Source organism: Babylonia areolata, chromosome 22 (assembly GCF_041734735.1).
Source record: "Babylonia areolata isolate BAREFJ2019XMU chromosome 22, ASM4173473v1, whole genome shotgun sequence".
Lineage (NCBI taxonomy): Eukaryota > Metazoa > Mollusca > Gastropoda > Neogastropoda > Buccinidae > Babylonia > Babylonia areolata.
Window position 1 is genome coordinate 17,102,033 of NC_134897.1, and position 12,500 is coordinate 17,114,532.

Below are 12,500 nucleotides of genomic sequence, written 5' to 3' on the forward strand. Positions count from 1 at the left end.
AGGAAAAAAACAAAACTTCAAATCCAAACAAAAAATACATAAAAAAGGCCATATCGGCAAATAACACTGCAGAATGGGCAGTTAGTGCCCATCCCATTGTTTACATCTTACTACCTAATCGTCAGAGCAAAAACAGCTCAGATAGTACATCACAGGCTGTGGAAAAGAGAAAAAAAAATGTCAAGGCTTGCTTGAAAAAAAGAAAGGGGAATGGACTGGGAAGGCTGAAAAAAAGGAGACAACAGTGAAGAAAGGGGGAAAAAAGGCAGAAACAAAGAGAGTGATAGAAAAGAGGAAATTTCTAGCACAGAATTTTCATAAGGCAGGGATGCTAACCACTTGGCTATTTAATCCTGTGAACCTGTGTTGGGTCATGCAGGATATGAAGACTTTGGTATCACACGCCAAAATCGAAACATAAACAGAAATGAAAGCACATCAAATTGGTGATAGAAACAGATTAATAAAAAAAAAAATTCTTTGAATAATATCAACAATAACAATTTTCATTATCATAATTACTATTATCATTATTATCATCAACATCATCATCATTATCATTTTCTTCTTCTTGTTCCCCGTTTCACAGTGTCAGTCCAGCCCGTCCACTGAATGACGATGTCCTCTCCAGGTCCTGTCTGGAGCCATGGACCTTAGTGTGCAGTAGTAGGGTTGGTATCATTATCAACATTATTAATTAACATCATCATCATGATAATCATCATTATTCTTATCATTACTATCATTACTACCATCATCATCATCATTATCATGATTCTTATTCTCCTCATTCTTACTATTACTGTTGTTATCATGATTATCAACAGTATCAATATTATCATCATCATCCTAATTTTTTTTTATCATCATTATTATCCACATCATCACCATTATCATTATTAACATTATCACTATCATCATTACCATTATCATCAGTCTTGTTATTGATTGATAGGGATAGTAATATAGCACCTATCCTCGGTTGGAGACCAAGCTTGAAGCGCTTCACAAACACGTTGTCATTTACACAACAGGCTGCCTGCCTGGGTACAGCCAACTGACGGCTGCCACTGGGTGCTCATCATTCATTTCCTGTGTCATTCAGTCAGATTTCAAGCATGCACACATACACACTAAGACAGACATATAACATTTTACATGTTCGACAGGTTTTTGGGTTTTTTTTTTTTTTAGCCTGCCATGTTGGCAGCCATACTCCATTATTATTATTATCATTATTAATATTATCCCTAATATCATCATCATTATCATCATCATCATTATTGTCATAAAAAAAATCATATTATCGTCATTATCATTATAATCCTCATCATCATGAATATCATAATTATCATAATTCGTAGCAGCAGTTGCTGGTGATGTTGTCAGACCAGAGCAGTGCCTGACCTGTCCGGAGAAGGAGGACACGAAGTGGAAGTCTGCGATCTGGTTGTACCTCTGCTTCATCTCCCTCATGGGCAGCTCCACCTTGGCCACCTGCCCGCACAGCACACACCTGACCTGCCAGCTGTCACCACTGTTGCACTGTCAACCCTGCCCGCCACCCCCCCCCTTGTCACCTCACTCCTTGGGCACTCAACATTCGTTTCCTGTGTTATTCAGTCAGGTTTCAGTCATACACAGATTCACTCTCATGCAGACATTTACAATTTTACATGTATGACCGTTTTATTTATTTACCCCATTATGTATGCAGCTATATTCCGTTTTCGGAGGTGTGCATGCTGAGTGTGTTCTTATTTCCGTAACCCACCAAACGCTCATATGGATTACAGGATCTTTAACATACGTATATGATCTTCTGCGTGCGTATACACATAAAAGGGGTTCAGGCACTAACAGGTCTGCACGCACATATGTTGACCTGGGAGATCGGAAAAATCTCCACCCTTTACCCACCAGGCACAGTTACCGAGATTCAAACCCAGGACCCACAGACCAAAAGTCCGATGCTTGAAACACTCGGCTACTGCGTCCTTTGTGGTGGCCACAATGTTGCATCCTATTTTCCGTGACTTATCTTGCCACATATGGTATCTTGCCGAAATATCTATTTTTCGACAAGCTTTTTAACCTGATGGCCTCATAACGATGTACAGCATGGCAGGCTGTCATGTTGTTGTTGCCAGTGTGCACTGATGTACATGTAAGTGAGAGGCAACAGGGTGGTGTGTGTGTGGTGTGTATGCATGTATGTAGTGCTTGAGTTTATGAGCTGAAGGAAATGAATGTTCGCTTTGTCATATTTTAGTCTGAAACACATGTGCTTTCAATTACTAGTCAACTCTGATTGTATTTCACACCGAGTTATCGTGATGCACGTTTTGATGAATGGTCATGTTCTGCAAGTGATTGTGCTTTACAGGCTCAGTGCAACATGCACTTGAACCAAACGACAGATTTCTGCATTAAGTCTGCATCTTATTTTATGTATCTTATCTCATTGTAATGCTCTGTCTAGGAAACGAGAGAATCTGAATCAAATCCCACACTCCCCCTTAACAAAACCTGGAGAGGTGGTCTGGATGCTAGTCATTTGGATGAAACAATAAACGAGGTTCCATGAATGGCATACTTTTAGCGCATGGAAAAGAACCCATGATAACAAGAGCGTCTTCCATGACAAAATTTTGTCGTAAAATCATCTCTAATATATATACATGTGTTCATGCATGCGTGCATGTGTGTGTGTGTGCATGTGTGTGTTTCTTGCATGTCATGTGCTGTTGTGTGCAATCGTGCACTGTTGTCTATATATATATATATATATATATATATATATATATATATGTGTGTGTGTGTGTGTGTGTGTGTGTTGTTATACTGTTTCATGTGAGGCATTTAGAATCCACTGTGTGGGGAGTGTGCACCATATAAGTACTACATACTATCATTATCACCGACATCATTATCATTTATCATCATCATTATTTCAATTCTATTTTATTTTTTTGCTGACCAATCATCAGCACCGTTTCAGTGGCGTAACTCCCACACTGCTCATTCCCCTGTACACAGCCACGCCCAGGTTCATCCGCCGCAATCCCAGTGATCATTATTATCATTATTGAAATTATCACTATTATTGTCACTATCATTGCTACTATTATCATCATTAGCATCACATGCCCCCCCACCTGATCAACGTGAGTGCCAACGACAAAGATTGGCGCTTTGGGGGCATGCACAGAGATGGAGCTGAGCCAGAAGTCCAGGCCGGCGTGTTCGTGACCCAGACGGATGTTCCACAACAGCAAGTACACTGCCCGGTCTGACAGGAAAAACTGCAACAAACAAACAAACAAGACAATACACAAGACTGACAGGCACTGAAACCCCAAACAATATCAATCAAAGAGGTCAGGAATGATGCCATTACCACTGACGATATGGAAAAGAAAAGGTCATGGATTCTATGGCCTTTTAACTCTTTCACAGCCATAGGCGACTTTAGTTGACTAGACAGTGCACTGCCATATGCGACTTTTGTTGCCATTGTGGGGTCATGCTGATAAGACCATTTTTCACACTGTAACAAAGCTTGATAGCTGCAGCCATTTTCACCGCCAATAGAACAATGACTAACCTTTTCCTCCTGGCAAAGTTTGAAGTGAACAAGTCCACTTTCTTGTTTTGACATGAACTGATGCCCGTGACTGACAGCACATTTCTAAAATATTTGGTGCTGGGGAGTGTTTTTCAAACAGAAACGTGGCGGTGAAAGAGTTAAAAGCTACTGTAACGGTGATTTCACATCCACTGTGTCTAGGGCTTGGCAAAGGAAGGCAGGGTTCAATAATCTCCTTCCGCTGCTTTTAACCTTCCCCATCCGAAGCCAGGTAGCTGTTCTTTCCTGCGTGGAGTGGGGAAAACTTGGAGTTAAAAGCCTTACCCCAAGGACACAACACCATGCTTCTTCTTCTTCTTCTGCGTTCACTCGTATGCACACGAGTGGGCTTTTACGTGTATGACCGTTTTTACCCCGCCATGTAGGCAGCCATACTCCGTTTTCGGGCGTGTGCATGCTGGGTATGTTCTTGTTTCCATAACCCACCGAACGCTGACATGGATTACAGGATCTTTAACGTGCGTATTTGATCTTCTGCTTGCATATACACATGAAGGGGGTTCAGGCACTAGCAGGTCTGCACATATGTTGACCTGGGAGATCGTAAAAATCTCCACCCTTTACCTACCAGGCGCCGTCACCGTGATTCGAACCCAGGACCCTCAGATTGAAAGTCCAACACTTTAACTCTCTCCGGATGAAGGAATGCTCACGCATTCCTACACAAAACGTATTCGGATTCGGACGAAGGAATGGAATAGCATTCTCCGAAAGTAAACTTCCATCTTGCGCTGTACATGTGATTTTGTGATTAGCCAAGCAGAGTGCGCTATTCTGGGTCACTCCACAATCGAACAGTATGATTGGTCGGCCTGATGTCATTTGATGTCAAAGAGCATTTTAATGTGAGCAGTAATGTTAAATGAAAGCAGCTGTTTGTTCTCAAACCCACTTGGTGAGTACTGAAGTATACGATCTGGAGAAAGATGGCAGAACAGTTAAGATGCTTATCTGCCAATACAATGCCTGTGCAGGTCTGAGTTCAAGTCCTGCTCTCACCCTTTCTCCCAAGTTTGACTGAGAATCAAACTGAGCATCCAGTGTGCCACATGCACTTAGCGCACGTAAAAGAACCCACGGCAACAAAAGGGTTGTTCCTGGCAAAATTCTGTAGAAAAAATCCACTGCGATATGAAAAACAAATAAAACTGCACGCAGGAAAAAATTTTTTTTAAAAATGGGTGGCGCTGTAGTGTAGCGACGCGCTCTCCCTGGGGAGAGCAGCCCGAATTTCACACAGGGAAATCTGTTGTGATAAAAAGAAATACAAATACAAATACAAGCACTCCAGGGCTGACTTAGCGCGTTGGGGCACGCTGCTGGTCAAGCCTAGCAGATGTGTAGCCGTATACAGACATGTCCAAATGCTGTGACACATCCTGGAGAAAGTGACGGTGGCAGCGAAGCCCACCTGGTGAGTGTTGTAGTACACTGTCTGGCCGGCAAAGTCCCACACACTGAACGTCAGTGGTCCTTCCTCCGTCTCCACTGTCCACGGGCAGATGTCAATGCCTGCAGTGATAGCAATCACAAGATTAATAATAATAATAATCATAATTATAATAATAATAATAAAAACAATATTGATAATACAAATACTACTAATAATAATCATGATAATGATAATAATAATGATGATATGGATGTATGCTGTCCACAGGTAACTGTCAATGCTTGCAGTAAAAATAACAATAATAAAAAAAAAAAAAAAAAGAATAAATGAAAATATTTTAAATACAGCTCTGAATATTGTGCAGAGACTAACCATAACGCTTACACACATACACCAGTCATTCACACGCATGTATAACTCTAATTCACATAGATAAAAAAAACAAAAAAAACCCACCAAAAATCTGATATATTTTACATGTAAATAGAAACCTGCAGAAACTATAGACAGGAAGACGCAGGGGAGGGAGGCGACCTCGAACTTCAAAACTAGAAGAGACAGGAAAAGGGGGGGAGGTGGGGGATGGGGGGGGTGGGGGTGGGGGGGGGGGGGGGGGGCAGCAGGGAGGTTCGCTGAACTACGCACCATCTGTGATTTCTTCTCCGATGGTCATCTCCGCTTTGTCCTTGCCGCTCATCAGAGCTTTCACCAAGCTGAAGAGGGAGCACAGACATTTCAAAGACATCAGTGATCAAGCCTTCAACAGTTCATAATAATGATGATGATGATGATACCAATAATAATAATAGTAATAATAATAATAAGAAGAATTATAATACTACTTCTACTACTAATAGTAATGATAATAATCATAATAATTATGATGATAATAATCATAATAATAACAAAAATGTATAGTACTTATATAAGCTGTAAACTCTCAGTATAATTGGCTCTAAATGCCTCACATGAAACAATACATGGACAAATGTGCGTAACGGCATTCAACAGCACATGAAGATAACACAAGAAAACACACACACACACACACACACTCACCCCCCCCACCCCACCCCCCCCACACACACTCCTTTCCCCCTCCTCTCCTCCCCTCCCCCCCGCATCCCCAAGCCTCTCTCACACACCTTGTTTTTCCTGCCCCTCCCAAGCCAACCATCATGAGCTTGGTTCTCTTGCAGTCCACGGAGCCGCTCAGCAGACGCTTGAGGAAGGCAAAGGTGCTGGTGAACCCTTTGGCCCGGATCTCCTTGGGCGGCGTCTTCAGCACAGGGCAGTCCTCCATCTCCAGGCCTGTGGAGTGGAGTGGAGTGGAGTGTGGAGTGGAGTGGAGCATGGTGGAGTGGAGTGTAGAGTGTGGAGAGTAGGGTGGGGTGGAGTCGGAGTGTGGGGTGGAGTCGAGTGTGGTGGGGTGGTGTGAGTGTGGAGGGGTGGAGAGGAGTGTGGAGAGTGGGGTGGAGTGTGGCGGGGTGGAGTGGAGTGTGGAGGGGTGGAGAGGAGTGTGGTGGTGTGGAGTGGGGTGGTGTGGACTGTGGTGGAGTGGAGTGGGGTGTGGTGGTGTGGAGTGTGGAGAGTGGGGTGGAGTGGAGTGTGGCGGGGTGGAGTGGAGTGTGGAGAGTGGAGTGGAGTTGGAGTGGAGTGTGGTGTGGTGGGGTAGAGTGTGGTGGTGTGGAGTGGAGTGGAGTGTGGAGAGTGGTGTGGAGTTGAGTGTGGAGTGTGGACAGTGGGGTCGTGTGGAGTGTGGTGGTGTAGAGTGGAGTGGAGTGTGGTGGTGTGGAGTGGGGTGTGGTGGTGCGGAGTGTGTTGGTGTGGTGGTGTGGAGTGTGTTGGAGTGTGTTGGAGTGGAGAGTGGAGTGGAGTGTGGTGGTGTGGAGTGTGGTGGAGTGGAGTGTGGTGGTGTGAAGTGTGGTGGTGTGGAGTGTGGTGGTGTGGAGTGGGGTGTGGTGGTGTGGAGTGTGGTGGTGTGGAGTGTGGTGGTGTGGAGTGTGGTGTGGTGGTGTGGAGTGTGGTGGAGTGGAGTGGGGTGTGGTGGTGTGGAGTGTGGTGGTGTGGAGTGGGGTGGTGTGGAGTGGGGTGTGGTGGTGTGGAGTGTGGTGGAGTGGAGTGTGGTGGAGTGGAGTGGGGTGTGGTGGTGTTGAGTGGGGAGGAGAGTGGAGTGGGGAAGAGTGTGGCGAGTGGAGTGGAGAGGGGTGTTGTGGTGCGGTGATTTGGAGTGTGATGGTGTGGAGTGTGGTAGAGTGGAGTGTGGAGTGTTGTGGAGTGGAGTGTGGCAGAGTGGATTGGAGTGGCGTGTGGAGAGTAGGGTGGAGTAGGGTGTGGTCGTTGGGTGGGGGGTGTAGAATGTTGTGGGGTGGAGTGGAGTGGAGTGTGGAGAGTGCGGCAGAGTGGAGTGTGGTGGAGTGTGGTGGTCTGGAGTGGGGTGGAGTGGAGAGTGGACTGGAGTGTGGTGTGGTGAGTGGAGTGGAGAGGGGTGTGGTGGAGTGTGGTTGTGTGGAGTGTGGTGTTGTGGAGTGTGGTGAGTGTGGTGGCGTGGAGTGTGGTGAGTGTTGTGGTGTGGGGTGTGGTGGTGTGGAGTGTGGTAGTGTGGTGGTGTGGAGTGTGGTGTGGTGGTGTGGAGTGTGGTGTGGTGGTGTGGGGTGTGGTAGTGTGGTGGAGTGGAGTGTGGTGGAACAGTTTACTGAAGTGGAGTGGATTCCAATGGAGTGGAGTGGATTGGTGTGATGTGGACTGGAGTGGAGTGTGGTGGTGTGGAGTGCAGTGGTGTGGTGGAGTGGAGTGTGGTGGTGTGGAGTGGAGTGTGGTGGTGTGGTGGAGTGGAGTGTGGTGGTGTGGTGGAGTGGTGGAGTGGTGGAGTGGAGTGTGGTGGTGTGGAGTATGGTGGAGTGTGGTGGTGTGGTGGAGTGGAGTGCGGTGGAGTGGAGTGCGGTGGTGTGGAGTATGGTGGGGTGGAGTATGGTGGAGTGTGGTGGAGTGGAGTGCGGTGGAGTGGAGTGCGGTGGTGTGGAGTATGGTGGTGTGGAGTATGGTGGAGTGTGGTGGTGTGGTGGAGTGGAGTGGAGTGGAGTGTTGAGTTGCATTGTATTGTGCTGAGTTGTATTGTGTTGAGTTGAAGTGTCGTGTTGTGTTGTGTTGTGTTGTGTTGCGTCATGTAGCGTCGTGTCGTGTCGTGTGTTGTGTTGTGCTGTGTTGGATTATATCATACTGTTTTGTGTTATACTGTACAGTGCAGTTCAGGACAGCACACTATAAAACAGTATAATACATTTCAGCACAGTACAGAGCACAGTGTTGCACGGCAAAGCTGAGCAGAGTAGAGTGGAGTAAGATAGGGTAGGGTAGGGAAGGGTAGGGAAGGGTAGATTACTACGCTGTACTGCATTGTCTCGTATTACATTGCATTGTACCATACTGTTCTGCACTGTTCTGTTTTGAATAGGGTTGTACTGAACTGTATTTGATTGTATCGAACAGTACTGAATAGTCTTGTACTGTATTGCATTGTACTGCATCGCACTGTGCAGTTGTACTGTATTGCACCGTATTGTACCTGTACTGAATTGCACTGCCTTGTATTCTATTACAGTGTGTAATATTGTAGTATATTGGACTGCCTCGTATTGCATTGCAAACAGAAACATATTGCCACAATGCTAGGCATTTATACATTCTTCTTAAAGACTCACACCACACACAAACAACCCCCCCCCCCCCCCCAAAAAAAAAAAAAAAAAAAAAAAAAAAACCACCAAAAAACCCACCTCAAGATAAAAAAACAAAACAACAACCCTCCCCAAAATCAAAACACCCTGCAGACTGACGTTTGAGAGGCAGCTGCGCCACATGTGCCGACACAGACAGGAGGTTGGGGTTGTGGCTAAGGTTAAGCGTCCTGAGGTTCTTGAGACGCCCAATCTCTGCGGGCACGGAGACCAGGCCCTGGAACTGCAGACTGAGATACTCCAGACTCTCCAGTTCCATGATCTCCATGGGGAACCCACTGGGCATGTCGTCATCTGTGTCATAGTGATAGTGAGGATAGTGAGGATGGTTATGATGGTGATGATGGTGACGATAGTAATAATGATAATGATGTGATGATGATGGTGATAAAATAATAATAATGATAATGATGTTATAATGGTGATGATGATGGTGGAGATGACAATGGTGATGACAAGATGCTGCTGCTGATGGTAATAAGAAATATTGTGATAATGATGATGATGATGACGATTTGAAGAAAAAAAAAGAATGATAATGATGATGTGGATGATGATAATCATAATAAAAATGACGCTGAATATATGAAGAAAAAGAAGACAAACGATGAGCATGATGATGATGATAATAATAATTATGATGATGAAGATGATGATGAAAATGGTGATGATGATAATAATGATGATGATGATGATATGAAGATGAAGAACAATGACGATGATGAGGATGAGGATAATAATAATGATGATTGTGATGATAATAATAGTAATAATGATGATGATATGAAGAAAAAGAACAAGAATGATGATGATAATGAAGAGGAGGATAATAATAATGGTGATGATGATGATGATGATAATGATGATGATAATAAAAATGATACAACTACTGCTACCAATGATGATGATGATGATGTGAATAAAAAGAAGAACAGTGATGGGGAGGAGGAGGAGAAGAAGGAACAGGATAATACTAATGATGATGATGATGATGATGATGATGATACAACTTCTCCTGCTGATGCTCCAACTACTACTACTACTAATAATGATCAAGGTAATCAATCATACATGCATAACACTTTATAATAATAACAATGGATACTTTTTAGCACTTCATCACGAAAACTGTTCTGCCATTTTGTATGATGTTGTCCTGTATTAGATGACTTGAGACAAAGATATATTCCGCTGAGGTACTATAGCAGACCAAGTAATTTTCGGTTAGTATTACTTCTGCCTTCTACAAATGATAACGTCTTTTTTTAATCTTGCCATACTTATCTATAAGTCACTAAAACAACGTAGTTTCATGACTGGTTAAACAGAACAGAGCTTTGTTTGAGCATACATGTTGTAAGATTATATCCTTACGCAAATCTGTTCTTACAAAATCTGTAATCACCCCTTCAAATGGGGCCATGGCCTTATTGAATAAACTTGTTTTGTTTCTCTCCCTCTCCCCCCACTCGCTCTCTCCCCCTCTCTCACGTACAACGACACATGCTGCACCAGGATGCATGTACACAATGAAATACAAAGCAAGGCAGAAACCACCCCCCTCCCCCCAAAAAAAACAAACAAACTGTTCTGGGTGCTTTGTGCAACAGATAATTTTCTGCACAACACTTCACATGAACATTACTCATACACACCAAAACGAACAACACAATTTCAGTACACTAACTACTATCTGACTATCCAATCCTCACTGTAAGGATTGGTGTCGGTTGGGGGAGAGGGTGCGGGGGGGTTGGGGAGGTGGGGGATGGGGGGAGGGGGGAGGGGAAGGAGAGGCAAATCTGAGCACCAGATACAGTTATATTCCACATTGTTTTACACGATTCCCAGCAACCCGCAACACCAGCAGCTGAACCGTATTCCATCCTGCAAAGCAGGAAAGGTATCACGGTTCCTTTTAATTCCAGAAACTGCGCGCTCTACAATCTTCTTCTTCTTCTTCATTCATGGGCTGCAACTCCCACGTTCACTTGTATGTACACTCATATGTATGAGTAGGCTTTTATGTGTATGGTCATTTTTACCCCACCATGTAAGCAGTCATACTGCTGGTTTTCGGGGGGTGTGCATGCTAGGTATGTTCTTGTTTTCATAACACACTAAACACTGACATAGGATCTTTAACATGCATATTTAATATTCTGCTTGTGTATACACACGAAGGGTTCAGGCACAAGCAGGTCCGCACACATACGTTGACCTGGGAGATAAACAATAAATCTCCAGCCTTTACCCGCCAGGCGCTGTTACCGAGATTCCAACCCGGGACCCTCAGAATAAAAGTCCAACGCTTTAACCACTCGGCTACTGGACCCATCTGCTCTACGGTCTGACCTGGAGGATCGGATCCCATGTAGCCGAAGCGAGGAAAGAGGTGAAAGACGTTGGCGTTCAGTTTGCCGATCTCCTTCTGGTCCAGGGTTCCGTTGGCATCCTCATCAAACTGCTGGAACAGCGCCGACTTGTCCTGCGAACAACGCATCACGCACCCACCCCGTTCCTAATGAGCTTACCTCACAGAACAGTGATACAGATAATGATAATGATAACAATAATAATAACAATAACACAGCTATCACTGCTGCTACTACTACTACTCATGATGTTGATGATGATAAGAACAAGAACAACAAGAACAATAACAACAATAATCATGATGATGATACTAACACCACTACTACTACTACTACTACTAACACTACTACTACTACTGCTAACAATAATAATAATAATGATAATAACAATAATGAGTTATGATAACAATGATAAAAACAATAACATCTAAAATGATAAAAACAATAACATCTAATCATAACGGTAATAAAAACAAAAACAACAATAATAACATATAATAATAATAACAATAATGATAATAACAGCAATATTCTAAACAACAACAACAACAACAACAACAAAACTACTACTACTGCTACCACTTATACTACATGCATTTGTATAGCTCTAAATCATGCACGGAAACAAATCAAAGCAGCTTCACAACAACCTTTCACACGCATGCACAAACTGTGAAGCAAACGGATGGAAGACAGAACGTATCAACACGTGTAGACAGAAGGTGGGAGAAAGACAGAACACATTAACATGTGTAGACAGAAGGGAGAGAAAGACAGAACGTATCAACACGTGTAGACAGAAGGCGGGAGAAAGACAGAACGTATCAACACATGTAGACAGAAGGTGGGAGAAAGACAGAACGTATTAACACGTGTAGACAGAAGGGAGAGAAAGACAGAACGTATCAACACATGTAGACAGAAGGTGGGAGAAAGACAGAACGTATCAACACGTGTAGACAGAAGGGAGAGAAAGACAGAACGTATCAACACATGTAGACAGAAGGGAGAGAAAGACAGAACGTATCAACACATGTAGACAGAAGGTGGGAGAAAGACAGAACGTATCAACACGTGTAGACAGAAGGCGGGAGAAAGACAGAACGTATCAACACTTGCAGACAGAAGGGAGAGAAAGACAGAACGTATCAACACTTGCAGACAGAAGGGAGAGAAAGACAGAACGTATCAACACATGTAGACGGAAGGCGGGAGAAAGACAAAACGTATCAACACGTGTAGACAGAAGGCGGGAGAAAGACAGAACATATCAACACGTGTAGACAGAAGGGACAGAAAGACAAAATGTATCAACATGTGTAGACAGAAGGGAGAGAAAGACAGAA

The 12,500-nt window shown here is 43.9% G+C and overlaps 1 protein-coding gene across 1 annotated transcript in view; it reads right to left on the reverse strand.

Annotated features, from left to right (window-relative positions):
- LOC143297367 (uncharacterized) overlaps positions 1 to 12,500 on the reverse strand; it is a 115,073-nt gene that overhangs the window by 40,474 nt on the left and 62,099 nt on the right. The window contains exons 27-33 of the mRNA XM_076609676.1: positions 11,135 to 11,267; positions 8,879 to 9,073; positions 6,188 to 6,353; positions 5,688 to 5,755; positions 5,061 to 5,161; positions 3,159 to 3,305; positions 1,408 to 1,497 (exon numbers count right to left, since the gene is read on the reverse strand). Of these exons, the coding sequence (XP_076465791.1) occupies positions 1,408 to 1,497; positions 3,159 to 3,305; positions 5,061 to 5,161; positions 5,688 to 5,755; positions 6,188 to 6,353; positions 8,879 to 9,073; positions 11,135 to 11,267 (900 nt within the window). The remainder of the gene's footprint in view (positions 1 to 1,407; positions 1,498 to 3,158; positions 3,306 to 5,060; positions 5,162 to 5,687; positions 5,756 to 6,187; positions 6,354 to 8,878; positions 9,074 to 11,134; positions 11,268 to 12,500) is intronic.